General features: G+C 46.8%; 1 protein-coding gene across 2 annotated transcripts in view; it reads left to right on the top strand.

The window, feature by feature from the left end:
* The first annotated feature begins 2,831 nt into the window (after positions 1 to 2,831).
* The window catches only part of PSTPIP2 (proline-serine-threonine phosphatase interacting protein 2), a 54,652-nt gene continuing 30,207 nt past the window's right edge, over positions 2,832 to 27,276 (top strand). For both annotated transcript variants that reach the window (XM_050942934.1, XM_050942933.1), the window contains exons 1-2: positions 2,832 to 2,915; positions 24,656 to 24,756. In XM_050942934.1, coding sequence (XP_050798891.1) covers positions 2,883 to 2,915; positions 24,656 to 24,756 — 134 coding nt within the window. In that variant the 5' untranslated portion in view covers positions 2,832 to 2,882. The remainder of the gene's footprint in view (positions 2,916 to 24,655; positions 24,757 to 27,276) is intronic.

Below are 27,276 nucleotides of genomic sequence, written 5' to 3'. Positions count from 1 at the left end.
TCCTTGCTTTTGTGTCCTGCAAAGGACAAGAGATGATTCTTTGAGCTTTTCAAGTAGAAGGGCCTATTTCCTCCAAGCTTTCCACTTGGGTTTAGATGGCAACTCACAACAACAACACAGGATGCATATTGACACGCTTTCATTCTGAAGGATCCCAACACACTTTGCAAGCTAAGGTCTGGATGATTCCATGCAGAGGGGACCCCTTACTCACGTGGAAAATATGGATAGCTGCCTTTATAGCAGAATCTTTCCCGATCCTGGGAGCTCGTGGTATACCCTCCAGGGCTGGGGATATGTGCATCATCGTCCCTGCTAAGCTGCTGTCCTTTGAAAAGTAAATTCAGTCTATGCAGCCATATTAAGTAGTTGACATGAACAGTGTTGCCGGGAAGCTGGAAATGGCTAGGGTCCCTGGAGCCAATGCAGCCACAAGGGGCCTTTGCACACAGTGACGTGGCCTCCAGCAGATTCTCATTTTACCTCTAGATCGTTCCTCATGGGGACAACATTCTCCCGCTGTGGAGTGATTTGGGTTTACCTTGTTAATTACAGTGTGTAATAAACCACGTAGACAGCTGCACGTTGACATTGCAACGTTAACCCAGGCTCTTCCCCAGGTTTTAGCCCAACTCTCCCATCCACACGGTGTACCTGGATTGGGAGGTGCTTTAAAGCTGGGCTGATCTTATGGGAGCATAGATTAGACCCCAGGCTCTGCTTCAAGTTGGGCTGGAACCTGCCCACTTTGCAGTGTGGACGTAGGCTAAATCACTTCAGTGCTGATAGTCCTCCAATGCCTTACCGTGATGCCTTCTGAATAGTTCTCTCACTATTGAGTGGGAAAGAATCCTAGAGTGTCTCAGCACAAAGAACCATGGGCTGTACCCTCCAGCAACACATGAGGGAGTGCAGAAACAGTGAGGACACAGTAATGCCGCTAGTACGACTTTGCAGTATGGCTGCTCAGACCCAGGCAAGATTAAAACCCAGGTGCCAATCGCCCAAGTTAACTTAACCTGAATGAGATCTGCCACCTTCTTTTGCCTCTTTGTGGGAAGAAGCATTAGTAACTGACTGGTGACAGCAAATATTACCCTAGGATACGCTGATTTTCTGCAGGTTTTGGTTACCCAGTGGCTGAAAAGCAGCCATGAGACTGACTAATTCTAGACTGTGTTTGATTAGTCAGATGTCAGTAAATGGACCTGCAGGTTCACGTCAGAAGGTTCTTGCTGGCAGCAGTGCTTATTACTAAAGTAAGGCGTTGGCTATATGGAAAATAATCAGATGCATGCAGGGAAAGCAGCACTGTCTAGCGATTAGTAGGACAAAGCTTGGGTTATCATCCTGGCAATGCTCCTAGCTCGCTGTATGACACTAGGGTCAAAGTCCCCCATAAATTGCCCTACTGAGGGGCTCTGTCCTCCCTTAGGCTCAAAAGTGGGCACTAATTTTGGGTGTCCAACTTGAGACACCATTAGCGTCTGATTTTCTGAGGTGATGAGCAATCCTAGGGCGAGGTTTCCGGTCTACTGGAGGTCAGACTAGATGATCACAATGAACCCTCCGGCCTTGGAATCCATTAATGATCTAATCAGAGGGGAAATTCACACACACCTTGTGGGAATGCTGTACAGCCAGTTGCACTGAACTAATTGTGCCCGTTGCCTGTTAGCACGCATGCAGTGAAACTGTGCCTACACCCCAAGGATTCCAAGAAACCTTGTTTATTTGCTGTTGTGGTACTGGGGGCCAGGGAGGGATGGCTCAGTGGTTTGAGCATTGTCTTGCTAAACCCAGGGTTGTGAGTTTAATCCTTAAGGGGACTATTTAGGGATCTGGGGCAAAAAAAAAAATTCTGGCAGGGACAGTACTTGGCCCTGCTAGTGAAAATAGCAGACTGGACTCAATAACCTTTGGTCCCTTCCAGCTCTATGAGATAGGTATATCTCCCTATATTATTTATTTGATGGTGGTTACCAGTGGACAGTGATTACTGGTGGTGTTTTCCCCTCTTTCTCTTGGTATTTCCATTCTGCCCTTGGGTTATTCCTCACCCTCAGCCCTGGAAATAGCTGTGTGTGTTACAGATCATTAACTTGGAAAGGCCCAGTCCCATCCAGGACCAGTCATGGGCACTGAGCAATTGAGAATCTGGCCCCACATCATTCTTGACCATGTTCTCTGCCTTATAATGCTTTACAGCTGTACATGCATCAGCAATTTATCAAATGATTATTAATCATACTGCCTAACTCTTACAGCTATTTTCATCAGTAGCACTCAGCGCACTTTACAAAGGAGGTCAGTATCATTAATTAACTCCATTTTTAGATGGGGAAACCGAGGCACAGAGAGTTACTTGCCTAAGGTCACCCTGCAGTCCAGTAGCAGAGCTGGGATTAGAGCTCTAGTCCCCTGAGCCCTAGCCCAGTGCTCACTCCACTAGGCCACACTGATTTGAAGCAGCATCTTGACCCATAATTTTGTAATCTGCTGTAGTTATTAAGTAGCCTAGGGAGGAAACATCCAGCTAGGTATGCTCTTGCTGGGCCCTTCCCTCCTAAAGCCCAGACTTTCTCCATGCCTTGCCCTTCTTCCCCAAGAAAAGAGCCACTGAAAAGGAAACAAGCCCAGAAATGCAGGGAGGTAGGGAGAAAGTCCTGCTGAGCCCTGAAATCCCGGGCAGATAATCGCTGGCTTGGCAGGGAGGAGCGGAGAAAGCAGGGTGGCTGCTTGCTTGCTTTGGGGTTTAGGACCCAGAGGAGCCAGCGGCAGGCACCAGGGATCGAGGAGGAACTAAAAAGTTGTGGCTGGGGTGGGTCAGACTCTGTGCAGCCTGGGGCGCTGGGAGACTCTGCTGCAGCTCGTCCTGCATCATGAAGGAGACTCTGTTCAAGGGGAACTTCTGGGTGAGAGGGGAGCTGGGTGGGAGGTGTTGGGGGGACAGCTGGCCTGGGGAAAGAGGAGCTGGAATGAAGCCAGCCCCCAACTGGGCTTTTCTGGATTCCCAAGAGCCTTTTTCTCTCTCTAAGGAGAAGCTTAATTCCCTGGGCTGGAGCTCCCGGCTTGTCCCAGCTTTTCTGATCCTGCTTTCCTTCTGCCTCCCCTCAGCTGGAGTAGGCTGGCTGCTGCGCTGGCTCCAGGGCAGCCCCTTTAATGCATGTCAGGAGCCGATTGCCAGGGTTTGCGTGGCTGATAAATAATGTTCATGGTTAAAATTGCCTGCCTGCCTGCCAGGCAGTAACTGCGGCTGGCTGGTCCTCTGTGACGTTTGGATACCATATGCTGCAGCTTTCCTCGGACGGGGTGCTCTTCGCTTACCGTTTGTGTGGTTTTGTTGTGTGCTGTCCAGCCGTGGCAGTGTGGCACCCCAGAAGTGGCTGCAGTTCTGTGGTGAGCGACACCATCCCTCTGCGTATGCACTTGGGGTGACATTCTGGCCCCACTGAAAACAATGGGAGTTTTGTTGTTAACTTCTCTGGGGCCAGGATTTCAACCTATAGGGGGAAGGGGCAGAGCATGCAGGGTCAAATGCCCTGCCAGTTTGCCCTGCAGGGAGAGAGAAGGGCTCTGTCCTCCTGCTGGGCCTGCCTGCTGGCACCCTGGGCCCCTATCCCTGGCAGCTGGGACCGGCAGGGAGTGGAAAGGACAGGACAAGCTATAGTTACATAGCACTTCTATGGCCCCGATCCTACAAGCTGCTCCGCAAGCCAGATCCAATCGCTCCTGTAAGTGTCTCCCCGCTGAGGACAGGATGCAGTCAGTTGGGCTTGGTGTGGCTGAGTGCACGAAGTAACTTGCAGGCACAGGGTAGATGACGGAAACTGACTTTCTGGTCCCTTGACATAGTCTGATCACAGGGGTAGGACCTAGACACTCTTGTGTTTGATTCTCAGCTCTTACACTAAATTGGTGTGTGATCTTTAGGAAAGTCACTTGGGCCTGGATTTCTCCGCTGTCTTTGAATTCCTTAATTTTTGGGTGCCCAAGTGCGGGGTGGCTCTGGCTCCAGTGAAAGGCAGTCAGAGCAAGTGGGTATGCAGCACCTATGAAAATCCAGGTGCCTGGATCTGGACACTCTAATACTGAGGCACCCAAAATCGGTGGCCACTTCTGAAAATGTCTTCCTTGGTCTTTTGGTGCTGCCATTCCCTAGCTGTAAAATGGGGCTAATGATGCCTCCCCTACCTCGCAAGAATGTTAGCCTGACTGAGAAGCACAAAGCAGCCTCCCTGAAGACTGTGCCGGGGTTGGCTGGATTAGCTGAATGTGACTGTGGTGGTTTGCAATGTGAGGTGTAAATGCTGAGTGTTGTAGTGGGTCTGTTGTCTCGGTCTGCAGCATGGCACAATCGACATGCAAATACAAGATACATATTGGAAAAAAGTATGAAAATAAGCATTGGTTCGTGCCTTGCCTCTGTTTTTCAGCATAAATGACACCCATTTTTATCTTTGCTCTGTTTTGTAGACGTGCTACAGAACTTCATCTGTAGGGAAGAAGCCCTGTGAGATCCAGGGCTGTGTGTTTAAAAACCAAACCAACCAACCTCTGAAAACTGTAAATTCAAGGCCCTCCTTACCCCTAGGATTTTAGAAAGGGTGGGCGGGGGGAGGGCGGAGGAGAAGGGGTGTGTGAATGAGCCATGTGTAGGGAAAGTATTAGAGAGGTTTGAAAAAGCTGCCTCTGAGCAGTTTGCCTGTCTCTGATGTCATTGTGGACTAAGGGGATGTCTTGACTCAAACTTACTTTGTGGTCACCTACAGTCAAGTTAGCTAGTTTGAGCGATGGTGGCCCTACTGCAAAATAACCCAGATGGGTTGGATTAGCCACACAGAGCAGCTGCATTCCTTCTGCCGTACTTGCTTGAGCGTCAGCAGCACTCAAGCTTCCCCACCAGCCCTGTGACAGGCCAGCTACCTCAAGTTTAACGCAACACCTAACCCAAGCTAGAGATTTTTGTGTGTAGACAGGGGTCAGGTTAGGGGCAGTGCTCGTTATACCTTGAGCTAGTGCTGCAGTGGAGACAAGCCCTTAAGTTAAGTGGGGCATCAGATCATCCCCTCCCATTTTGAAAAGCTGCAGGAGGGGTCTTCATGGGAGAAAATCTCTAAATGGAGTCACCTCCTCCCCCCCTTCCCCAAACCTAGTTTGAAGCGCCAGGATCATCTTCTCAGAGGCCCTGTGTCTCTGGTCTTGGCTGGGCAGCCCTCTGCTTCCTGGCTCCGTTGGAGTGCTGATAGTGTGTGTGTCTGTGTCCCCAGAGAGGCTATGCAGGAAAGGTTGGGGGCTGAAATATCTTAAGGTCCTCAGAGGCCAAAGGAGAATGATGTATGTCTCTTCCCCTGCCACTCTCCCCACCCTACGAGACCCCCCAGCATGGAGTGTCCTCTACTACAGTGACAGGGGAAAGGGTATCACAAGAGGGGCTGATCCTCCCTTCTGCATGGAGAAGGGGAAATCCGTGCATGGAAGGTGCTCATGGTATTCATATAGCCCAGGGGGAGGTTTTTTGAGGCCAAGAGAAAACGCTGTGTAAACCCGCGTGCCTTGACACCCAAGGAAAATACAACAGAATCTCTCAAGTTCCCTCCTCCCCCTGGCCATACACTGCTCGCTCTCCCTCCCCTGTCTCAGGAAGGATTTACAAAACATCTCCACTGATGCTGGCTGAAAATTTTAAGCCAAAACTTTTTCCCCCAGAGAGCAAAGCTGCTTTGGCGACACTGAAATGATTTGGAGTTTGTGTATCGTTTCTGAATTGTTTAGTTACAAAGAAACCTGAAAGAAAAAAATCTGATATTCGCACAGCTCTAATTGGGAGGCCTCAGGTCTTGGGTGTCCAGCTTGAGACCACCGAAGGCCTATTTTTCAGAAGAGCTGCCAGAAGTAAGCCTGTGCTCCAACCCCACACCCCAACCCCCTGCCCCAGCCCTGAGCACCCCCCCAAGCCTGGAGCCCCATCCTGCACCTAAACCCCTCATCCCTGGCCCCACCCCAGAGCCTGCACCCCCAGCCCCGCATCCCAACCTCCTGCCCCAGCCCAGAGCCCTCCCAAACCTGGAGCCCCCTCCTGCACCCCAAACCCCTCATTCCCAGCCCCATCCCAGAGCCTGCACCCCCAGCCCAGAGCCCTGACCCCCTCCTGTATTCCAACTCCCAGCCCAGAGCCCCCTCTCACATGAACCCCTCATTCCCGGCCCCATTCCGCAGCCCTCACCCCTGCACCCCAACTCTCTGCCCCAGCCCTGAGCCCCTCATCTCCAGCTCCACTGGGTCACGGGCATCAACAATTCTCTTCAACTGGGTCACCAGAATAAAGGTTGAAAACCATTGCTGTAGGAGTGTGTGTGTGTCTGTCATAAGTAATCTTTTGTTTCTTGGAGAAGACCTGTTGCAGTTAAGTTAGGAAGTATCCTAAATGAATAAAGCTAATCAATGGAGGTAGTGGGGGAAAGAGAAATACATTTTGTAAAATATTTTGAAAGAAATGAAAAGAATTAATTTCATTTGAAATTTCCAGTCAATTTTTTTTAAATGAAAATGTCATGTATTTTCAACTTTTGAAACAAAGCTTTTTGAAATTTTCAAATACTTAAAAAAAAATTTTCATTTGTCAACAGGACAAAACCATCTTTCCCCCACCCTTCTACTAGAGTGATGGAGGGTGGGGTATAAAAAGTGCATATTCTACCCTGGTCCCCCACAAAAAACAAAACCTTCCCCCAAAATTTCAAAACTTTTTTTTTGTGTGTGCGTGTAAAATCCACACATCTAATTTTGGTTGAAATTTTGTGTGTGTGCGCGTGCGTATGCGCAAGTTTTCATTTTGGTCAAAAAGATAATTTTCCATGGTGGGGGGAAAAAAGTTCAACATAAAATTTTTGTTTGGTTTGACTACCCCACACATGTCAAAATGAAAGAGTATAGAATCTCGTATGGTGCATGAGCCTTGTTCATTTGTGAATCATGCAGGGCCTGATCCGGTCAGCACTTATGTCTGTGTGTTAGTCAGATCATGTGGGTGGTACCATGGAATTCAATGGCACTATTCACTCCAGTAAAGTTACCCTCACGCTGCGTCTACAGTGGCACAGCTGCAGCGTTTCAGTGTACACACTCGGTGTAGTGACGGGAGTGGTTCTCTCATTCCTGTCATTAATCCACCACCCTGGGAGGTGGTAGCTAGGTCGACAGAAAAATTCTTCCATCATCCTAGTGCTGTTTATACCGGGGGCTAGGTTGGCATAGCTCAGGGGTGAGCCTGAGGAGCCAGAATTTACCAGTGTACATTGCCAAAGAACCACAGTAATTTGTCAGCAGCCTCCCATCAGGTCTCCCTCCTTCCTCCTGCCAGTTCCCAGCGCCTCCCACCCACTGGCAGCCCTGCCGATCAGAACCTCTCCCTCCCTCCCCACTGTTTCCTGGCGTGCAGGAGGATCTGGGGGGCAGGGGGAGATAAAAGGGCATGGCAGGCTCAGGGAAGGGGTGCAGTGGGGGCAGGGCCTGTGGCAGACCAAGTGGTTGAGCAGCGAGCACCCCCCCCCCCGGCACATTAGAAAGTTGGTGCTGGTAGCGCCAGCCCCGGAGTCGGTGCCTATGCAAGGAGCCGCATATTAACTTCTGAAGAGCCACAGGCTGGCCACCCCTGCATAGCTAGAGCTCTCAGTGGCGTGGATTTTTCACACTGTTGAGAGACGCAGCTTTGTCGATGTCAGTTTTCATTGAAGATCTGTCCTCAGTCTTGTGTGTTGACAGGATTGGGCTCTGATTTGATTGCAGTAGTACTTGCGATTATTAGTCCTCATCCCCCTCCTGTTTCAAAATGCTCCAGTTCCAGGATATTGCTGACCCCTTTCAGCCTAGTGGGAAGTTTTACTGTGGGTTCTGAACACCTGAATGTCAAGGCTGGTAATGGACATGCAGCTAGATTCTTAATCCTGCTATTTATGGCACTTTACGAACAGGCCGAAAGAGATGGAATCTACCCTAGGATGCCTACAGTCGGGTGTGTGTGTGTGTGTGTGGTTTTTTGGTTTGGCTTTTTAACTATTTCTATATTTAGGAAGTTTTTACAGGTGTGCATATCCTAGCCATGTAAATATCAGAGCCTATACAGTAATCATTACAACAGCGAGCTTTTCTTTAGAGAAACATTATACGGTATTATAATCGCTGGATCTCTTTATTTGACAGGGAGTTAGCCGGCTACAGAGTGAGCATTTTTACACTGCCCGGGACATGGCATTTCTAGTGATTTGATTAAATTGAGTGAAATCTCTGATGATGTATTTAACAACCAGGCACATCTCTCAACAGTTAAGATTCAAGTTCATCAGACGGGTGTGCTGGGTTTTTTTGCTGGTGGATGTACGTGGTTTGAGTCTTGAATAAATAGTAACCAAATATCTAAGTATCCATTTGTCCTCTGTCTGTTTTGTAGGGTACATCATTGGTGCATTAATTTTTCAGTGACAGTCACCTTTGTTTGAACCATTCCTCTAGAGTTGGACTATTTTTCTTTTTCTAACCAGAGGCTATCAGAAGCTTATCAGCTACTAGCAGATAAGAGATTAATTCCTCATTTCCTTGTGTGTGACCATTTCTGGTGGGAAGCCCCAGTGGTTTGCCAAAGGATCATTTGGTAATTAATATCAAATAATTTGTGATAGCTGATTATAAATTTCATTCAGTACCCCCTAATGACTGCAGATGTCCACCATATCTGTATAAAATATCCTCATTTCCCCAACATTTATCCCCCTAATTTGCAGTTTTTCATTTGGTAGAACTTCCAGTGTAGTAAAGATGACAGGTTGAGCTGAGGATTAAAGGATTGCAGTGCATTATTATTTATTTGGATTTGTGTTGTGGTAGTACCTAGAAGTGTCATTCAAGGATCGGGGCCCCTTTGTGCTAGGCTCACAGGGTGAGAAAACAGTCTGTGCCCCAAAGAGCTTATGATCTAAGTACTAACGACTGTTGATTGGCCAGGGGTGCAGATGGGTGGGGAGGGGAATGAGTGATGGAAGGAGAAGCCAACGAAGTAAGTTTAAAGAGGGTTTTGGTTTTAGGTTCTCACGACTTGGCTTCAGCAGGTATCTGTGTATGGTTGCTGTGCTAGCTGTTGCATGCAGCAGATAGAGCTCCAACTTCCTCCTTTAATTTTTTCCGCTTTGCTTACGGAAAAAGCAAGAGGAAGAAGAGCTTTTCTTCACTAAATCTACTGACCATCGTGTGCACGATGAGGCTGATACCACAGGAGAGTAAGAACTCATCTGTCAGGCTGTGTCTGCACTGGGAAACTTGGTAGCTATATTTCTCCACCCGTGTTAGCAAGGGTGGACTCTGTAGGGTCAACCAACATCATGGCTGGTGGGTAGAAAAGGGTTAACTGGGCTAGGCAACACATTGGCTAAAAATAACAAAACCAAAGTCTGAGTCCTGTTCCTACTGGAGTTGCATTGATGGTAAATTATGACAACAGAGTTTCTTAGTTTAGACCAGTCTGAACCCGTCACCACTGAATGACAACAGGCACAGCTGTGGATGCTGATTGTCCAAAGCTGCATTCTGATTGGCTGGTGGGGCCTTCTTCATGTCACAGGTGTTTACCAATTTCCAGCTGTACTCAGTTAGGACCTTCTGGTTCATTTATTCAAAAAATCCCTATGACCATTGTGGTAAAGGAGGAAAATGTTACGGTGCTTCACTGATAAAGAACAGAAGGTCAGTGAGTTCTTCAAAGTCACTGTACCTTGTTAACCAAGCTAACCAACTTCCAGTTCATTTTGATCTGAACTGCTTATTTTGTATCCCCATCTGTCTGCCTGCATTGATACTCTTGCGTGACATTAGAATTCAAAGAGCTGCTGCAGTAAGTTATTTATGTATTGTTTTCATCTGAAAAATAGCAGCCAGAGGTGTCAGATTAGGTGGATACTATAAATTTACTAGTAAACACAGTTCAGATCATGCAACCATCCCTTGTTACCCGGCCTCACAGTCTCATCCTGTTTCCAGTCTCATGCACATGTTCCCTTGTCCATATGCTTTTCTTCTCTCCCCTTTGTTCTTCATGCTTTTTTCTTCACCTCTGTTCTCACAACTTTTCTCCAAGTATTGTCACTGTAGCTTATAAACAAACATTTTAAGAGTGCAGCTCCTTCAAGATGATTTGTTATTCATGCATCTTGAAAGATGCTGGCAAAGTGCGTGTGATGTGCCCCTTTTGTGGCTGACTTATAGAGGATAAGAGTCTGCTACTGCTACTAGCTAATGAAGGCTCTCCTTTAGGTACAGTGATAGAGGCCTATGCTTTGAGAGTGAATGTCTCGGGTTTGCTCCTTGCTGGCGGAATTGTGGAGGGGATTGTTGCAAAACCAACCACATGATGTTATTTTCATTACCCCTTCACTCCCGCCTTGTTTATCGCTTGTCCTGTTAGGTCTAAACTTAGCTTGTAAACTTTATAGGGCAGAGTGGTCTTTTGTCTCTAAAGCGCCATATTCACTGCAGGCATTGTAGACCTAAGCTGTGTAATAAATTCTTAGTTATGCCCTTCACTGAGTGACCCTCCAAGTCCAGAGGCAAAAGGTCAGTTATTAATGTAAAGCTGTCTCTACAAATGGAACATACATGGAAAAGAAACCTGCTGAAGACCATTTTTTCCCCATCCTTCTATTTCCTGTTGGTCTTTCCTGAAGCAATTGCTGCCAATTGAGCAAGCAAAGTTTTTGCAACGTGTCATTTTCATCTCGTATTGTTAAGCCTCTTCTTTTATTTATTTTTTAATCACTTCCTGAATTTCTTCTTCTCCTCGCACCAGTTTCTTTCCCCCCACACCCTGAATATTTCAGGTAATTTGGCAGGCAGGACTCTTGGCTCCTAACTGGACATTAATTATGGTCTTGGGTGCCTGTAAATCAAAGCAGCAAGAAGAACAATGATTAAATTGCTATAAAACAGACAAAGGAGGACATAGTGGAATGCAATCCTGAACCTTGAAAGCAGGGTTTTTTGTCCTCTTGCTTTGCATGTATGGGAAAATGCTGGAGTAGGAGAGGTCTGGGAAAATTTTCAAATGTGCATATGTCTAACTTTCCAAACAGCTCTGTATATGTGGAATATTGCAGACCTGGATGCTAGGTGCCCTCCACTCAGATTGGTAAATGGCTCCTTGCTGCTTGGGGCCCTTAGGGGGCATGTTTTGAAATGGCTGAAATGTGAGTTTCCATTTGTTTGGAGTCCTGTGTAACTTTTGCAGAATCTGGAAACATCAGCTGCTGATTTGTCACCTTGAACTTGTTTGTTTAGAGTTTCCGTGGATAACACTGTAAAGCGTTTCTGGGTTTCTGTTAATAGCTCGAGCAGAGAGCGAAGAAGGTGGTTGAGGGGTAAGAACTGAACTTGTGCTATATTAAGGCTCCCTGTATATATCATACAAGATTTTGTGAACAAAAACATTTCCCATCACGCACTTGTTAGTTTACTTAGGAATTCAGGTCTTATCTGCCTTGGAAAACTTGCTGCTGGGAAACTAGTAAAATTGTTTCAAACCAAGGGGCCAAGGATGAAATGCTGGCCCTATTGAACTCGATGACAAATGACCCATTGACTTGAATGGGGTAGAGTTTCACCTTGAGTTGAATTATTGACGGTGGAAGGGATTTATAGTTATGCTTTTTAAAACTGATTTTCACACCCATTAAATTCCAGTGCCTAATAAACATGAAGGAGAAAGAACATCATTGTTAAATATGTACCACCTCTGCCCCTTACTAAGGTGCCAGAGCTCTCAGTACTGATCTCTGAGAGCCCCAAGAGGTCCTTTAGTAGAACTAGGGAAGACCAGACTTGACTTCCCTGATAGTTGTAAAGTTTACAGATAACCAAAAAATTCTCCTGTGCCCCCCACCACAAACAACAACAAGCCTTTCAGGGTTCCTTTATTCATTGATAGCCCCCTTCATCCACAAATTCACCTCCTCTTCCGTCTTCCCATTCCTCCTTGAAGCTCTCCTTTGCTGTGGCACCTTCCAAAACTTTGACTTTTTTTACTTTTTTGAGTCATATCAGCACTGTATTAATTTTTTTAAAAAGCAGCATTTGTACAGGAGTCGGTCATTGATCACACAGTAATTACAAGAATGGCCGTCATGAGTTAACAGGAAAAAACTAAACATAGGCCAAGCTGCTTTTAAAGTTTACTTTGTTAGGCAGCTGGTGGACTGAGACCACTGCCTGTCAGCTTTGTCTCATGGTTTCCTTGTGCTCCCCATCTCTCTGGCTATCTGCCCCTGCTCTCTCTTGTCTTCGGGTTTATCTGTGTGCAGACCTGCACTGGTTATGTTAAATTAGTTAAATCAGTTCAGATCCCGCCAGGGCCTCTCTTACTTCAGTTGAATGTCTCTGGTTTAATTTAAACTGGTTCATGACTAACTCCAGATCAAATGGAAACAACCCCACTCTTATAATGGAACAGGAGTGTCCTGCCCAGGGATTTGCACCAGTTTAACTATGCTGGTTTAAATTCACATTTAAGGCTCTACTGGCAAAGCCTTATACTTGCATTGGGGCAGGGACCATCTTTTTTGTTCTGTGTTTTCATCGCACCCAGCACAGTGGGATTATTGCAATAAAAATAATAAGAATCATAAATAATCAGGTAAAAAAACAAGACAGAGGCACCCTTTGCATATCACCTTTAAAATAATCCTGAATGACGATAAGAACGGCCATACTGGGTCAGACCAATCGTCATCTAGCCCAGTATCCTGTTTACCGACAGTGGCCAACACCGGATGCTTCAGAGGAGATGGTATGATGAGATTGCCTACAGTAGCATCTGGCCCATCAGCGACTGCTAGTAGCAAAAATCCCCAACTGTGGGAGACAGGACACTAAAAGGGGAGGGCTCTGAGTTACTGCAGAGAATTATTCCAGGTAGTGGTAGGTCTTGCCCACATGCTCGGTGTCTAACTGATCACCATATTTGGGATCAGGAAGGAATTTCCCCCTAGTTTAGATTGGCAGGGACCCTGGGGGGGTTTCGCCACCTTCTGCATCATGGGGCATGGGTCATTTGCAGGTTTAAACTAGTGTAAATAGTGAATTCTTGTAACTTGGTCTTTAAAGCATGATTTGAGGACTTCAGTAACTCAGCCAGAGCTTAGGGGTCTGTTACAGGAGAGGGTGAGATTCTGTGGCCTGCGATGTACAGGAGGTCAGACTAGGTGATCACGATGGTCTCTTCTGACCTTAAAGATGATGAGTCGACAACAGAACAGGCAATCGTTGAGTGATCCATCCCCTGTTGTCCACTCCCAGCTTCTGGCAGTGAAGTGTGAAGTCCCCCCTCTCTGCCTTGCTTCATTTTAGGTGCCTCCCTTTTCACCCACTCTTCTGTTTCTGGTCTGTGACTCTTGCCTTTGATCCCCTTTGGCTGTTCAGAGGGGTCGGATTCCTGAATCTGAGCCTGACCATACAGCTTTGATTCTGGGTTGGATACAAAACCAGACAGAGCTTTTTTTGTTGGTTTTGGTTCAGAAGGAGCCAAACTATCCTGCAAAAGAGCTCAGGAGACTTGAATCCAGCCTGCACCTGAATTCGGACCCCTAGCGCTAACCTAATCTGCATCTGAGTCCTGCTACTATCTTGCCTCTCGTTCTAATATCCAGGGTGTTTTAATCCCTCTAAATGGCTCTATTATATTTTTACCACATACAAAACAGAGTACAGAGTTGGTAGTGATTAGGGGGAGGGGTGGGAGTGTGTCATAACGAACCATTCAGGAGGTCAGAGGAAAATATTTCTAGCTCTTGTGTCAAATCCTCTTTGAAATGACAGACATTATTCATCTGACTTTGCTTCCGTAGATCTCTGTATTCAGCTTGGGAGAAGGGGAATTCTGCGGCTCTCTGCCCCATATATGGGATGCAATGGACAGGGCACTGGGCTGGGAACCAGAAGACCTAGGTTCTGTTCCTACCTCTGTCACTGGCAAACACTCAGATATCAAATGTACATCACCTGCTGTGGCAAAAATCCTGCAGTCCTCAGCTGAACAGTGCTGGAGAGACAGAAACCAGGCCTGAGTGGGGGACCTTCCCATTTCTTCTTTCAGTATCATGTCTCCGTAATGTGGGGTGCTGGTAATAGGTGCTTACTGTTCTGTTTCTGGCATACTGCAGAGAAGTCAGATAAAAAACATAAATTACTCTTGCTGGAAGGTTGCAACATAACACTGTTTGAGAATCCAGAACAAAAACAGACCATAACCAAAACCAGAGAGAGACAAAGCAGGCTACTCCCTAAGGCAGAGAGACACAGCTCACCCCACTGTTTTAAGCTAGCTCTTTCCAGACTGACTTTGGTTGTGTGCTTTCCTGCAGAGCCCCCCGTACTGGGAAGCAGGACCAGTAAACCCCGTACTAATTAAGGTAACAGCCTACAATTCCAACATAGTTTTCAAATACACCACCCCTCCATTGTGACTCCAGTCACTCAAAGGAGAGTTCCGGAGACATCTGTGTCCCAGCCTCAAGGAAGATATTGCAGTCCTGTTACGTTTCCAGTAGGTTAGAAATTCTAGCTCCAATGCATTCTCGCCCCACTAGTTGAACCCATATTGCTTTCAGTGAACTCTGCACCGAGCACAAACTCGCGGAGTCTCTATCTGCAAAGCCAGAGATGACTTGACCTTATTTAAGTGCAAACAGAGTTCAGCATTGAATGAACTCGGTGCTCTACAGAGAAACGCAATTTCTGTGTAACTTGCTGAACTGCTATGGAGCTGGGCCTGGAACCGGGATCCTTTCAGCTATACCCTCCCCCAACCTCTACTATTTGAGAACTCCTCTCTAGCAGGTCCCATACCCTCACTGTGGGCCAGCCACTGGAGAGCTAGCCAGACCTCATAAACCTAGTATGGGGGTGGCCAGCCTGTGGCTCCGGAGCCACATGAGACTTCTCAGAAGTTAATATGCAGCTCCTTGTAGAGGCACCGACTCTGTGGTTGGAGCTACAGGTGCCAACTTTCCAATGTGCTGGGGGTGGGGGGTGCTCACTGCTCAACCCCTGGCTGTGCCACAGGCCCTGCCCCCAGTCCACCCCTTCCCGCCCCTCCCTGAGCCCGCCCTGCCCTCGCACCTCCCCTGCCTTCCCAGAGCCTCCTGCATGCCACGAAACAGCTGAAGGGGGGAGGGTGAGGTGCTGATCGGCAGGGCTGCCAGTGGGCGGCAGGCACTAGGAGCAGGTGGGGGGGGGAGCTTATGGGGAGGCTGCTGACGTGTTACTGTGGCTCTTTGGCAATGTACACTGGTAAATTCTGGCTTCTTCTCCAGCTCAGGTTGGCCACCCCGACCTAGTACGTTACAAGGGGACCATGCTTAAGGCTTGCTGTTTTTCAGTCCAAGAAGCAGTGCCTGGTTTTACTTTTCTTACTCCTACCATAAGGGATGTGACTTAAACGGAAACGGCTTACGCAAATGCCAGGTTACCATGAAATAGGAAGCACTCACTAGTGGGGCTGGCCGCTGTCATCCAGGCCTGCAATGACACTTGCATGTGACTCAGAGATGTGGGCAACTGGTTTGGCCAGATTTAGAATTCACTTGAAAATCAGTCTCTCTGAGTTTACAGCGGCACTTTGGAGCTTCTGAGGGTCAAGATTTTGTGTTTGGCACTAGGCAAGTTCTGGGCCGCTGCAGTTTTTGAATTTATCTTATTTCCCTGGAATTCTAGCAGCACAGCAACTTTCAAACGAGAATTTTGCTTGCGTAATACAGGCTTCTCTTTCGTTAGATGTTTTGAAAAAATGTAGCCTGCCCTTGGAAAGTAGCGTCTGTACATGAAGTGTGTATGTGGGTTGTTGGGGGGGCGAAGAATGTTTTTATGACATCCCAACCCCACTCAAGCTTCTCCGGTTCTCAAATCTCTGAATCAGATACCCACCCTGGGAGAGCCCAGTTGCCGTCCCCAGTTAGTTAATCAGTGTAAACCCTGAGTAACTTGGGAGTCAACCATTGCTGGGGGTTGACATGGATGTAAACTGAGGCCAGATTTTTATCCGAGTCCATCACCGGCCTGTAATGTGCCTGGCTACTCTGCATACCGTCTCTCTTACCTAGCAGGATACCTGAAGATGAAGACACCGGAGGCTGACATGCTGCTCTGCAGGTAACTCTTATACAGACTGTAGGCAACCGCCAGACTACCACAGGCACTCAGCAAAGCTGCATCCTCATTGTGCTTCTTAGCAAGTTCATAAGGAAATATTAAAAAAAAAAACCCAACCCTTTTTTGTAAACAAGTCAACAACGACAGGAAATATCTCGCTGTGGCTGTGGCTATGGATTGCCGCTGCTAAGTAGCCAACCGCAGATAGTAATGTTTCCATGTTCTTCAAACTGCTTCTGAGCATGCTGTCACAGTGAAAGCCTGTCTAGATGGTTGTCCTGTCTAACGCATGTCCTTTCCCGGCAGCCAGCCTTCGGTGATCATTCAGTTTGGTGCTTAGAATTCTGTGTTGGTATGGTTGAAAAGCTGGCAGTGCTACTCCTACGTGGCTGTGTTCTTGTTAATAAGTACACCTTCTCCGTGGAAAGTCCTTTGGTTATTGACAAATTGATTTAAAAATCTTGCCATAGCAAATCCTTCTCTGCAGAGGAGATTTTACACAACAGGAGATCTCAGCCCACGTGGCTCTGAAAAGCAATCACCCAGATCCCCGAACAGGAGAGGAAAATGGAGCTCAGATGCAGATGATGAGGATTCCTGAGCTTGCTGGCATTAACGAGGCCAGTAACAGCAGTATCATAGCGTTATCTGAATAACGCCACTGGAAGCCGACAGTTACTCTGGATTTACCCCAACGTTACCGGACTTTTATCTGACTGCTCCCAGTGGCAGTGTAATCAGGGTATGCTGGGCATATCCTGCAGTCTTCTTACAGGAGCTTATCATCTCAGTTGTCACGGCATTCCAGTTGCCTTCAGTATGTAGCATAGACCTTATGATGTGCCAGCCTACCTTTTGGTCAGCACACGCAGCTTGTCCCTTACCTGCCTGAGTCTACCCCAAGACACCAGGAGGAATTTGACTTCACTAACCTTTGATTAGAACCCAAATTCATCCAGGTCTTGCATGAAACCATCAACGGTGATATTTTATTAGTGTGTAGTGGCAATAATGGCTCCTGATGCAGGGCTGATAAATTCTGTATCTCAAATTGAGTATTTGTTATAACCTTTGAGATCCCTTGGGCTAACCGCTAGCACAAACGGCCTCTCAAGATGAAAAGGGAAGGTGTATGAATTTGTGTTTGTGGGCACACAGGGCCTTTCCTGAGAACTAATTGTGGGCATGTTGATCTGGATCGTTGTGATGGGTTGCATGTATCTAGTGGATCTGTCCTGGCTCCAGTGCCATTCAATATTTTCATTAACAACTTGGATAATGGAGTGGAGTGTATGCTTATAATATTTGTGGATGACACCAAGCTGGGAGAAGTTGCAAGCACTGTGGAGGACAGGATTGGAATTCAAAATAACCTCGACAAATTAGAGAATTGGTCTGAATCAATAAGATGAAATTTAATAAAGATAAGTGAGAAGTACTACACTTAGGAAGGGAAAATCAAATGCACAGCGACAAGGAATAACTGGCTAGTTGGCAGTTCTAGGGGTTACAGTGGATCACAAATTGAGTCAACAGTGTGATGCAGTTGCAAAAAAAAAGCTAATATGTTGGGGTGTACTAACAGGAGTGTCATATGTAGGACAAAGTAGGTGATGGTTCCCCTGTACTTGGCACTGGTAAGGCCTCAGCTGTGTCCTGTTGTGGGCACCACACTTTAGGAAAGATGAGGACAAATTGGAGAGAGTTCAGAGGAGAGCAACAAAAATGATAAAAGGTTTAGCAAACCTGACTGTGACATCCTGCTGGTACGCAGGAGTGGGATAAAAGGCTGAAGAGAAGAACTTATTCCCAAATGAAGCTGCAGACCACAAATCCCTCTTTTAAAAAAAACAACAACAACCCAGAAAACGTTTTCAATTTTAAAAAAAATGGTCGTTGTGAAAACATATATTTTTGTGACTGTTAATGTGTTTTTAAAGTCGTGCCTTTGCTGTTTTTCTGTTCCCGCCCGACGTTCTACTGAAATCTATTTAGACACACCACACAGCTTTACCCCCAAACAGTTCCAATGAAATCTGCCCTGACTTTTCGACTTCGAGTGATCACTTGCAGAAGTGGTGACTCATCACAATTGGAAATTCCCCTTTTGTGTTTGGAGGTTTTTAAGAACAGATTAAACAATGATGGAAATTCCACTATGGCCCCTGGAAGTCTTCCAATGCTTAAAACTATCCTTATAATTCAAGGTTTTCCTAATAACTAACCTAAAACTCTGCCGCAGATTAAGCCCATTATTTCTTCTCCAATCTTCAGTGGACTTGGAGGACAATTGATCACCATCCCATTTATAGCAGCCCTTAACATATTTGTAGAGTCTTCTCAGGTCTACCCTCAGTCTTCTTTCCTCAGGACTACACATGGCCAGTTTTTTTTTAACCTTTCCTCATTGGTCAGTGGAACAGAATAAACCCTTGCATTCACACCCTACACCACTGAAATCATCTTTGTACAGTGTACGCCTTGGAAGGTATCACCTGAAAGCTCATAATTTGTTGATCAACATTGTCATAGTAAAATATATGTGGCAACATTGTAGGTGAAGTTATAAAATTCCCTGTACAATGTTATTAACACGCGCCAAACCCCACAGCCCTGCCCAAACTAAGGCTGACAAACAGGTCTGTCCTAAACAATGGAATGTGTACTCTGCTTAACTTGCATTTAAGCAGTAAACACACTCATCAAGCAGGAAAGGAAACAAACAAAGCTCAAACAGGTGAGGAAAAGCCAGCAGGGAACATCCCTCCACATAGACTCTGTCTCCTGGTGCACATCTGGAAATGTTTTTAAGAGGGGGACTGAAACTATAAAAAGGATGGATAAAACACCCCAAGGGACCCCTTCTCTCCTCTCTCTCTCTCTCTCTCTCTCTGCCCGTCACATTCACTGCACCTGAAAGGACAAAGAAAGCATTCATGGGACAATATGGGGAGGGGTCCTGACCTACAGGGTTTGGTCAGTAGCACTACTGAAAGCGTGTGGTGAGAAACTTGGCTTGAATCTAATACAATTTAAGTCAGGTATTAGTAAACGTTTTATCTTTTATTTTCCTTGTAGCCATTTCTGATTTCTATGCCTCGTTACTTGTACTCATTGAAAATCTCTCTCTTTGTAGTTAATAAACTTGTTTTATTGTTTTATCTAATCCAACCTGTTCAAGTTCAAGTGTCTCAATTTGGAGCGACAAGTTGTGTACATATTAGGCCAGTCTATACCGGGGGTGGGTGAGGGGAGAGCGATCTAAGTCACGCAACTTCAGCTACATGAATAACGTAGCTGAAGTCGACGTACTTAGATTGACTTACTGTGCTGTCTTCACTGTGGTGAGTCGACTGCTGCCGCTCCCCCGTCGACTCTGCCTGCCTGTGGAGCTGGAGTACAGGAGTCGATGGGAGAGTGCTCGGGAGTCGATTTATTGTGTTTAGACTAGACGCAATAAATCGACACCCCCCCCCCCCCCGCTGGCTCGATTGCTGCCCGCCCATCCGGGGGGTAGTATAGACATACCCTTAGTCCGTTAAAGGAATAACGGACTCAAAAGATTTGTACTGTCCAGGAGAGGGCTGGGCAATACAGGACATACATTGTTTGGAGGAAAATCTGAGATGGGGGGTGTGTTGAGGTCATCCTGAAGTATGACCGAAGCTGGTGAGAGCCCAGAGTGTAACCCAAGTGTGGCTGGCAGGCTGCAGTTACACACAAACACTCAGGATGTGGGTTGCATGCTGTTAGGCTGTTTGTGAGCGGCCCCGATGGGAGCTACTTCAGCAAGGCATTGTAAGGCTTCCAAAGTTGCTGGGCATGGATGACACAGCTGCTCATTAGTCTTAAAACATAGATTTGCTCTGAATGTAAAGATTTATAGAAAAAGTATGCTTGTCTCAGCTCCAGCCCCTGCAGCAAATATCTGGTCTCCTTGAGTTTGTAATGAGAAACCCACATGGCTGGAATAGGAGCAAACAGGGCCACAGTGACTGCTGAAGTTTACATCAGGGATGGGTTTGGTTCACTGATTGTAGAGTATATGGAAGACAGGGATACCAGAACAGGAGTTTCCAGGGGACTTTGGCCCCATCACTTTTTACCAGACGTAAGGGCAAACGACTGGGAAGGGAAGCGGGTGGAGAGGACCGAGTGGGAAGTGATGTCTTGGGAGCAAGGGGTGGCATGGGGGCAGGGCCTCGAGGGAAAGAGTGGCACTCGTCCTCCCACTTTTAGGAAGCTTCCCTTGCTCCTGATGGTTGAGGAATTTGCTGCTTATGTTGGGTTTAAAGTTAGCTTAAAAACACTTGCTGTAATTCACTCATCCTCTGATTGTCTAAGCAAAGGGCCTAACAGATTTGAAAAAACTTGAAAACCTTTTTGATGCTGGCTGTTGCTATCTCAACATTTTATTCATAAGAATGGCTATATTGGGTCAAGCCAATGGTCCATCTATTTTGCTGACTTCTGACAGTGGCTAGTGCCAGATGCTTCAGATGGAATGGACAGAACAGGGTAATATCATGTGATCCATCCCCTATCATCCAGTCCCAGCTTCTGGCAGTCTGAGGTTTAGGGACACCTAGAGCATAGGGTGTGTCCCTGATTATCTTGGTTATTAGCTGTTGGTGGATCTATCCTCCACCAATGTATCTAATTCTTTTTTTGATCTCAGTTATACTTTTGGCCTTCACAACAACTCCCACCAAGTTCCACAAGTTGACTGTGTGCTGGGTGAACAAGTATTTCTTTATGTTTCTTTTAAACTTGCTGCCTATTAATTTAATCAAGTGACCCTTAGTTCTTGTTACGTGAAGGGGTAAACAACACTTCCTTATTCACTTTCTCCGTGCCATTCACAACTTTATAGATTTCTATCACATCCTCCTTAGCTGTCTCTTTTCTAAGATGAACAGTCCAAGCCCCAGACTCCTCCGGCGCCACCGGACTCCTTGTTGTCTTTGTGGATACAGACTAACACGACTACTCCACTGATACTTGAATCTAAGTCCTTTATATTCTCATATGGAAGCTGTTCCATACCTAATATTTTTTGTTACACATCTTTGTACCTTTTCCAATTCTAATATATCTTTTTTGAGATGGGGTGACCAGAAGTGCACACAGTATTTAAGGTGTGGGCATATCATGGATTGACGTGGTGGCGTCTGTTTTATTATCTCCTTTTCCTAATGATTCCTTGTATTTTGTTAGCTTTTTTGACTGCTGCTGCATGTTGAGGTGCTGGAGTGTAATGTGTTGAGCGGGATAAGAAAAAACAGGTTTGGTTTCAGGAAGGAAATGGTCTGGCATGACACGAGGGGCTCAGGAATGCAAGCTGGTGGCCAGGCTGCTACTGGACAAACACGCCTCTCAGCATTTAGCACTGGCCGCTATCCATGGTCAATAAATATTTCTTTCTGACAACTCTGCCTGTCTGTCACATCTCTTATTGCTAATGAAACTGAATATTAGCAATATCAAAAAAATTAGTGATATTAAGTCACAAGAGCATGTAATGGGGACTCTTTAAAGATTCTCTGGGATACTGACAAAACAATGTCAGAGCATAAGGTCTGGTCATGCCCATTCATCACACAATAAAATTAATGCCAACTCCCAATTTGCCTATTGACTTGATGGGAATCTGTGTGGTAAAAGAAGGCAGTTGTGTTTATGTCTCATCTATCAGCTGTTCGAACACTTCTCTCACAGTTGTAGCTCAGGATTTGATCTTAGGGCTACTTGATTCCAAGATCGTTGGAGCATCATTACATTAGAGGTGGCTGGGAAATGGAAATCCTTCCCTGCAAAAAAAATTCACATTTTTTAGGGAAATAATCATTCTGAATTGGGACAAAAAAATCCAAAATTGTTCACAGGAAGGGATTTCCAGAAATATTGTACTTTGGGAAAACCCAAGTAGAATTTTTTTTCTTCACAGCTCCCTTTCTGAAAGGCTCTTGTCAATTTCAATCCCTGATTGAAATTAATAAGAGCCTTCCAGGGAGGCCATCATTTTGATCTTTTTGATGGAAAATCAAAAATTTTGTGAAAAGAGCATTTTTTCTTGGACCAATGGCAAATTCTTGACCAGCTCTAAAAATGACTTAGAGGCTGAGGGAAAGGAAATCTCAGTTGCTTGCCACATAAATGTTTCTTTCCAGCTAACTTGTAGTGCAATATTTGTGCTGGTCCTTGTAGGAGGTTGCTCACCTCCCTTCTATGCTAGAGGGACAGTAACTGCACCAAGGCCATTTGAATGGCATCTACAGAATCAATGTTGATATGGAGAGGAATTGTTTTATATCCCTGTGTGTCATTTCCTAAATAAGTGTAATGAGATGAAATGTAGGCTGAATAGAACTGGATGGGAAATATCTCCCCTCTCTTCATTCCACCTTAGGATAAAATAGACCTTTTAAAGTTTTTCAAGGTAGAGAGACAAAGCATAAATCCCAGAATAGCTCCATAGCTTGGTGGCTACTCACTTGGGAGATAGGAAGCCTGGGTTTAAATTCCTAGCTTGATGCAAATGCTATTTTACTGGCCAAAATCGACTGGGTAGAAACCCATCTATAAGGTCTTTTGTAAAATGGCTTTGTGATGGGATGTACAAACCCCAGACAAGTCAGGAAAGGCTTAACGGGCTGCTCGGAGCCCAGGCAGTCCCACTTTACACCACCTCGAGGTGTCAGGCTTTGAGAGAGGAGCTAAAAAGGGAGAGCCCGGTTCAGTTGCTGTCTGGCTGGGATAGGGAGCAGATCTTGAACTCTGACTGCGGGAGAAATGACTGGCTGGAGCCAGGAACCGGGGAAGGCTGCTGCCTATTGAGGCCTTCCTGAGTGAAGGGAAAAACATATTTCTTTGTGATTATTTTAGCCTTTGGGTATCTGGAGAGGAGTGGAACTTTTACATGATCTAGCTGGAGGGTAAGTCCCCTCAGCCCGGAAGGTGTTGGAGGCAGAGTGGAACAGTGAAAGGCTCGGAGGGAACCAGAGGCAGAGTTATTGCTGCATTATGCCATGCCATCAGGGTGTGCAGCCATAGGCTTATAAACCTGCTTTGTTCCCACCGGTGCTGGCCATAGACACTGTGCAGTCTTAGCACTCAGCTAGCCAGGACCATGTTGAAATCCCACGTTTGCTAAAGCTCTCCCTCTGCACGATGAGTCTCATTGCATCTGCTTACAGTTGCCTGGCACAGGTAGGGGATACTTGCATTCAAAGGTGTGCCTGTAGATGGCATGGGACAGGGCAGCTGGGGATCTGCCTCTGGTTGCAGGCCACTTTGAACTCATACAGAGTCTCATGGGCCCTCCTGCTGTTTCAGCCCTAGTGTTCACCAGATCGACATGGGATTCCTCGCTCTCTAGCCACCGACTTTCACTTCCTTGACATACAGTGGTTATTTCTGCAGTGCTGAAATCCTTGCTGCGTGCTGACAGTGCTGCTGCAACTTCTCCTATTTCTCTGTCCTGCCTCTTGCACTTGTGTACAAACCCTCTAGAAATCCCCCTCCACTTCAATGATCTCTGGCCATCTTGGTTTTGAACCATTTCTTGAATCTTAGTCCTAACGTTATTCCTCTTTTCACTTAGGCTTCCTGTTATCTGTTTGACTCTGGCTTCCAGTTCCTTTCTGCAAGCTGCACACCCATCCCTACCACTGCTTCGTTTTCCTACCGCTTTTGTTGATATGCTCTCTGCCCATATCTTTGCCTCTTCTCAACCAGGTTAAACTCTCACGCACAAAGCACAGAGCTTTTCTTTCAGCTGGGGACATCTTCCATTCACATGTAGCTTGCGGCATCTGCTTCAGGCTTCTTATGTAGAGGAAGGACAGTTTGGTGCTTAAAGCAGTAACCTGGGCCATGGGAAAGTCTGGTTCGGTGCCTGCTCTGTCACAAACTTTTTGTGTGACCTTGGGCAAGTATCTTAGTCTGCCTGAGCCTTGGGTCCCTGTATGTAAAAGGGGTGTAATAGCACTGCTTTCCTTTACTAGGGTTCTGTGAGGGCATATACATTAAAGAGCATGAGGCACTGAGATAGGAATGTGATGGTGGCCATATAATTACCTAAGATAATTAGAGGTTTCATCTTCATGAGTTGAGAATGTTTCTATGATTTATACTCCAGGAGCACCTACAAATCTCAGTCAAGATCAGGGCCCTATTATGCAAGACTCTGCACTAGATCTCTGTAGTATTTAAGCCTGGCTGTTATGTTTTCCTGAAAGCCAGCATAGATCCATTGTCCTAGGTTTTCTCAAACTGAGACCTCCTCCAGTCCAGAATGAAGGGATCTCATTTTATATATTCTTCAGACACAGGAGAAAAAATGTTGGAAAGGAAACTAAATATTAGAAATGGCTAAACTGTGAGCATCTTAAACTCCAAGTGGAGGTGATGATGTTGACAATGATCTGTCTTGATGCCCATGTGACATGTTTTTTATTTGTGCTTGCAGAGTACCGATTTAATGAGCACAGTTGGCTACGACAGCATCGTTCAACATCTAAATGATGGCAGGAAGAACTGCAAGGAATTTGAAGACTTTCTGAAGGAAAGGTACAGAGCTTTCTCTAAACACTGTGGTACAGCATGGCCAGAGGGCAGCAGGAGAGTGTTAGAAGGGAGCCTTATTCCCTGTAAGGGGAAGAAAGTTTGTTATAGATTAACTAGAGCACCTGACGCCAATTAGAGCACCTGCAGTCAGTCACATGATAAAAACCCCTGCTTCAATCAGACAGTGTGGGAGTTGGAGCAGGAAGGATTGGTATTGGAACAGAGAACAGTTTGAAGGAGTTGGAGCAGAGAATAGTTTGAAGGGAAGCAGAGGACAGTTTGGAGAAGTGCTGCGGTGGGCTAAGAAGTCCAAGACCCTAGGTAAGGGGCACCTGGCTTGTGCAGAGGGAGGGCAGGAAGCCCCCCACAAGCTGAAGGGCAGGAGAGGGAAGTAACCCAGGGGAAGGAACCGCCAGTTCAAGTGGTTCACCACTATCTCAGGGCCCCTGGGCTGGGACCTGGAGTAGAGGGCGGGCCCAGGTCCCTCCCTCTCCACTCCCCTCCTCAAGGATACTAGTGGGGCAATTAATATTCCAATTCAGGGGCAAGAAATGGCGCCCTGAACCCCCCCCCAAAGAAGAGAAGGCGCGAGACCCATCATAATAGTGCCGGCAATTTGCCATACGTGGTGTCAGGACTGGGAGTGGCGCGCTGGGGACCTAAACCAGGGTTAGGCAAAACCCTCTCGTCCTTAAGATGGATGACGTGGTCAGGGCCCTAATACAAGCCACCGCGGCCCACCAGGAGGCTACCTGGGTCGAAGCAACCGCCCAACAGGAAGCGACTCAGATGCAGCAGGAGACTAATCATCTGTTGATGAGTCAGGCTGCCCAGGACCGAGCCCTGCTGAAAGACCTAGTGAACCTGGTGAACGCCCTATGGAACTGAACCGCAACTGTGAAGGGACCCGGACCATACAGACCAGCCATTGCCTACAGAAAATGACATGGGAGGATGATGTGGAGGCATACCTCCTGGCTTTTGAAAGAGCAGCCCTGCGGGAGGCCTGGTCCTGAGATCAGTGGTCTGGTATTCTTGCCCCATTCCTGTGTGGGGAAGGCCCAGAAGGTCATCTACGATATAGCTGCAGAGACTGCAGCAGATGACTCCCAGCTGAAGGCAGAGATCCTGGCCAGATCCGGACTAACGACGGCATTGTGAGCCCAGGGGTTCCATGAGTGGCAGTATACGGAGGACAAGACACCCCGATCACAATTGTTTGACCTGATCCACCTGACCCGGAAATGGCTGCGCCCTGAGGCCCTCAGCTTTGAGAAGATGATGGAGGTCCTGGTACTGGACCGGTATATGAGGGGGCTACCACCAGGTCTCTGGACTTGGGTTGGCCAGAATGACCCCTCCACCTATGATGAGTTGGTCTCCCTCGTGGAAAGACAGCTGGCAGCCCGTGAACTGTTCCAGACCCCAGGCGGGGAGACACGGCAATCCAGGAAGCCAACCCCAAACCCAAGGCCCCGGACTGTCGAGAACTATAGGAGAACTGTAACAGGGAGGAAAGACACCGAAGAATGGCCTGAGGCCAAGAAGGGACTTGGGGGTTTGGGAAGAGAGGTGGAGGGCTGGCCAAATAGACCCAGGCAGAAGGTGACAGTCAGAATAAGGGGCAGTGTTATGAGTGTGAGGAATTGGGGCATATAGCAGCCCAATGCCCCAACAAGGAAGAACCTATGCAGTGTAATCTGGGGGATTACGGGGAGCAATGTGGCCTAATCGACCTGGTAGGGGTCAGAATGACCTAACATGGGTATACAAGATCAGTAAAAATGAATGGTATTAAGACCATAGCATTAATAGATTCTGGGAGTGCTGTCACGCTGGTCTCGGGGAAGTTAGTGGGGCGAGACCAACTAACCCGGGCCAAAAACACAGGGGTAACATGCTTTCATGGCACCGTGAATTTTTACCCCACAATCCCTGTGCAGATTGAGATCCAGGGGAATACTAGCAGGGTGACTGCAGGAGTGGTCCACAAGCTCCCTTACCCTGTCTTAATTGGTAGGGACTTCCCCGAGTTTGAGAGCTTATGTACCCCAATAGAGCCAGGGGAGGGTAGCAACCCCCAGGCTGAGATGGAGGCACCTACAGATAGCCTCACCCCAATGTTTGCTGAATTTGTTCCAGAGTTATTCTCATCCCCTGGGAAACCCCGAAAGTCTAGGTGAGAAAGGAGGGCAGATAAAAGATTAGGAACCAGGATTCTAGCAGAGAATCAAAAAACTTCCCTTGTGGGTAGGCGAACCCGCTCAGGAGGCCAGGAGATAATTCAGGCCAGGGAGGACTCGGAGGCGGTTCCTAGCCCAAGTGGAAGCAACCCAGGGGGGAAGAGTAGAAATAGGCCCCCTAGAATTAGGTCAGATCGGTACCGCACGTGAGAATTTTGGGCAGGACCAGGCCAATGATCCACTGTATGCGAATGTGAGGGAGGAGGTAGTGGAAGTAAATGGTGTACCTGTGGAAGGAAAGATCAAAGGCCCAAGGCCATATTATGTGCTCAAATGCAAT

Source organism: Gopherus flavomarginatus, chromosome 3 (genome assembly GCF_025201925.1).
Source record: "Gopherus flavomarginatus isolate rGopFla2 chromosome 3, rGopFla2.mat.asm, whole genome shotgun sequence".
NCBI lineage: Eukaryota > Metazoa > Chordata > Testudines > Testudinidae > Gopherus > Gopherus flavomarginatus.
This window is presented reverse-complemented; position numbering and strand designations above follow the sequence as displayed.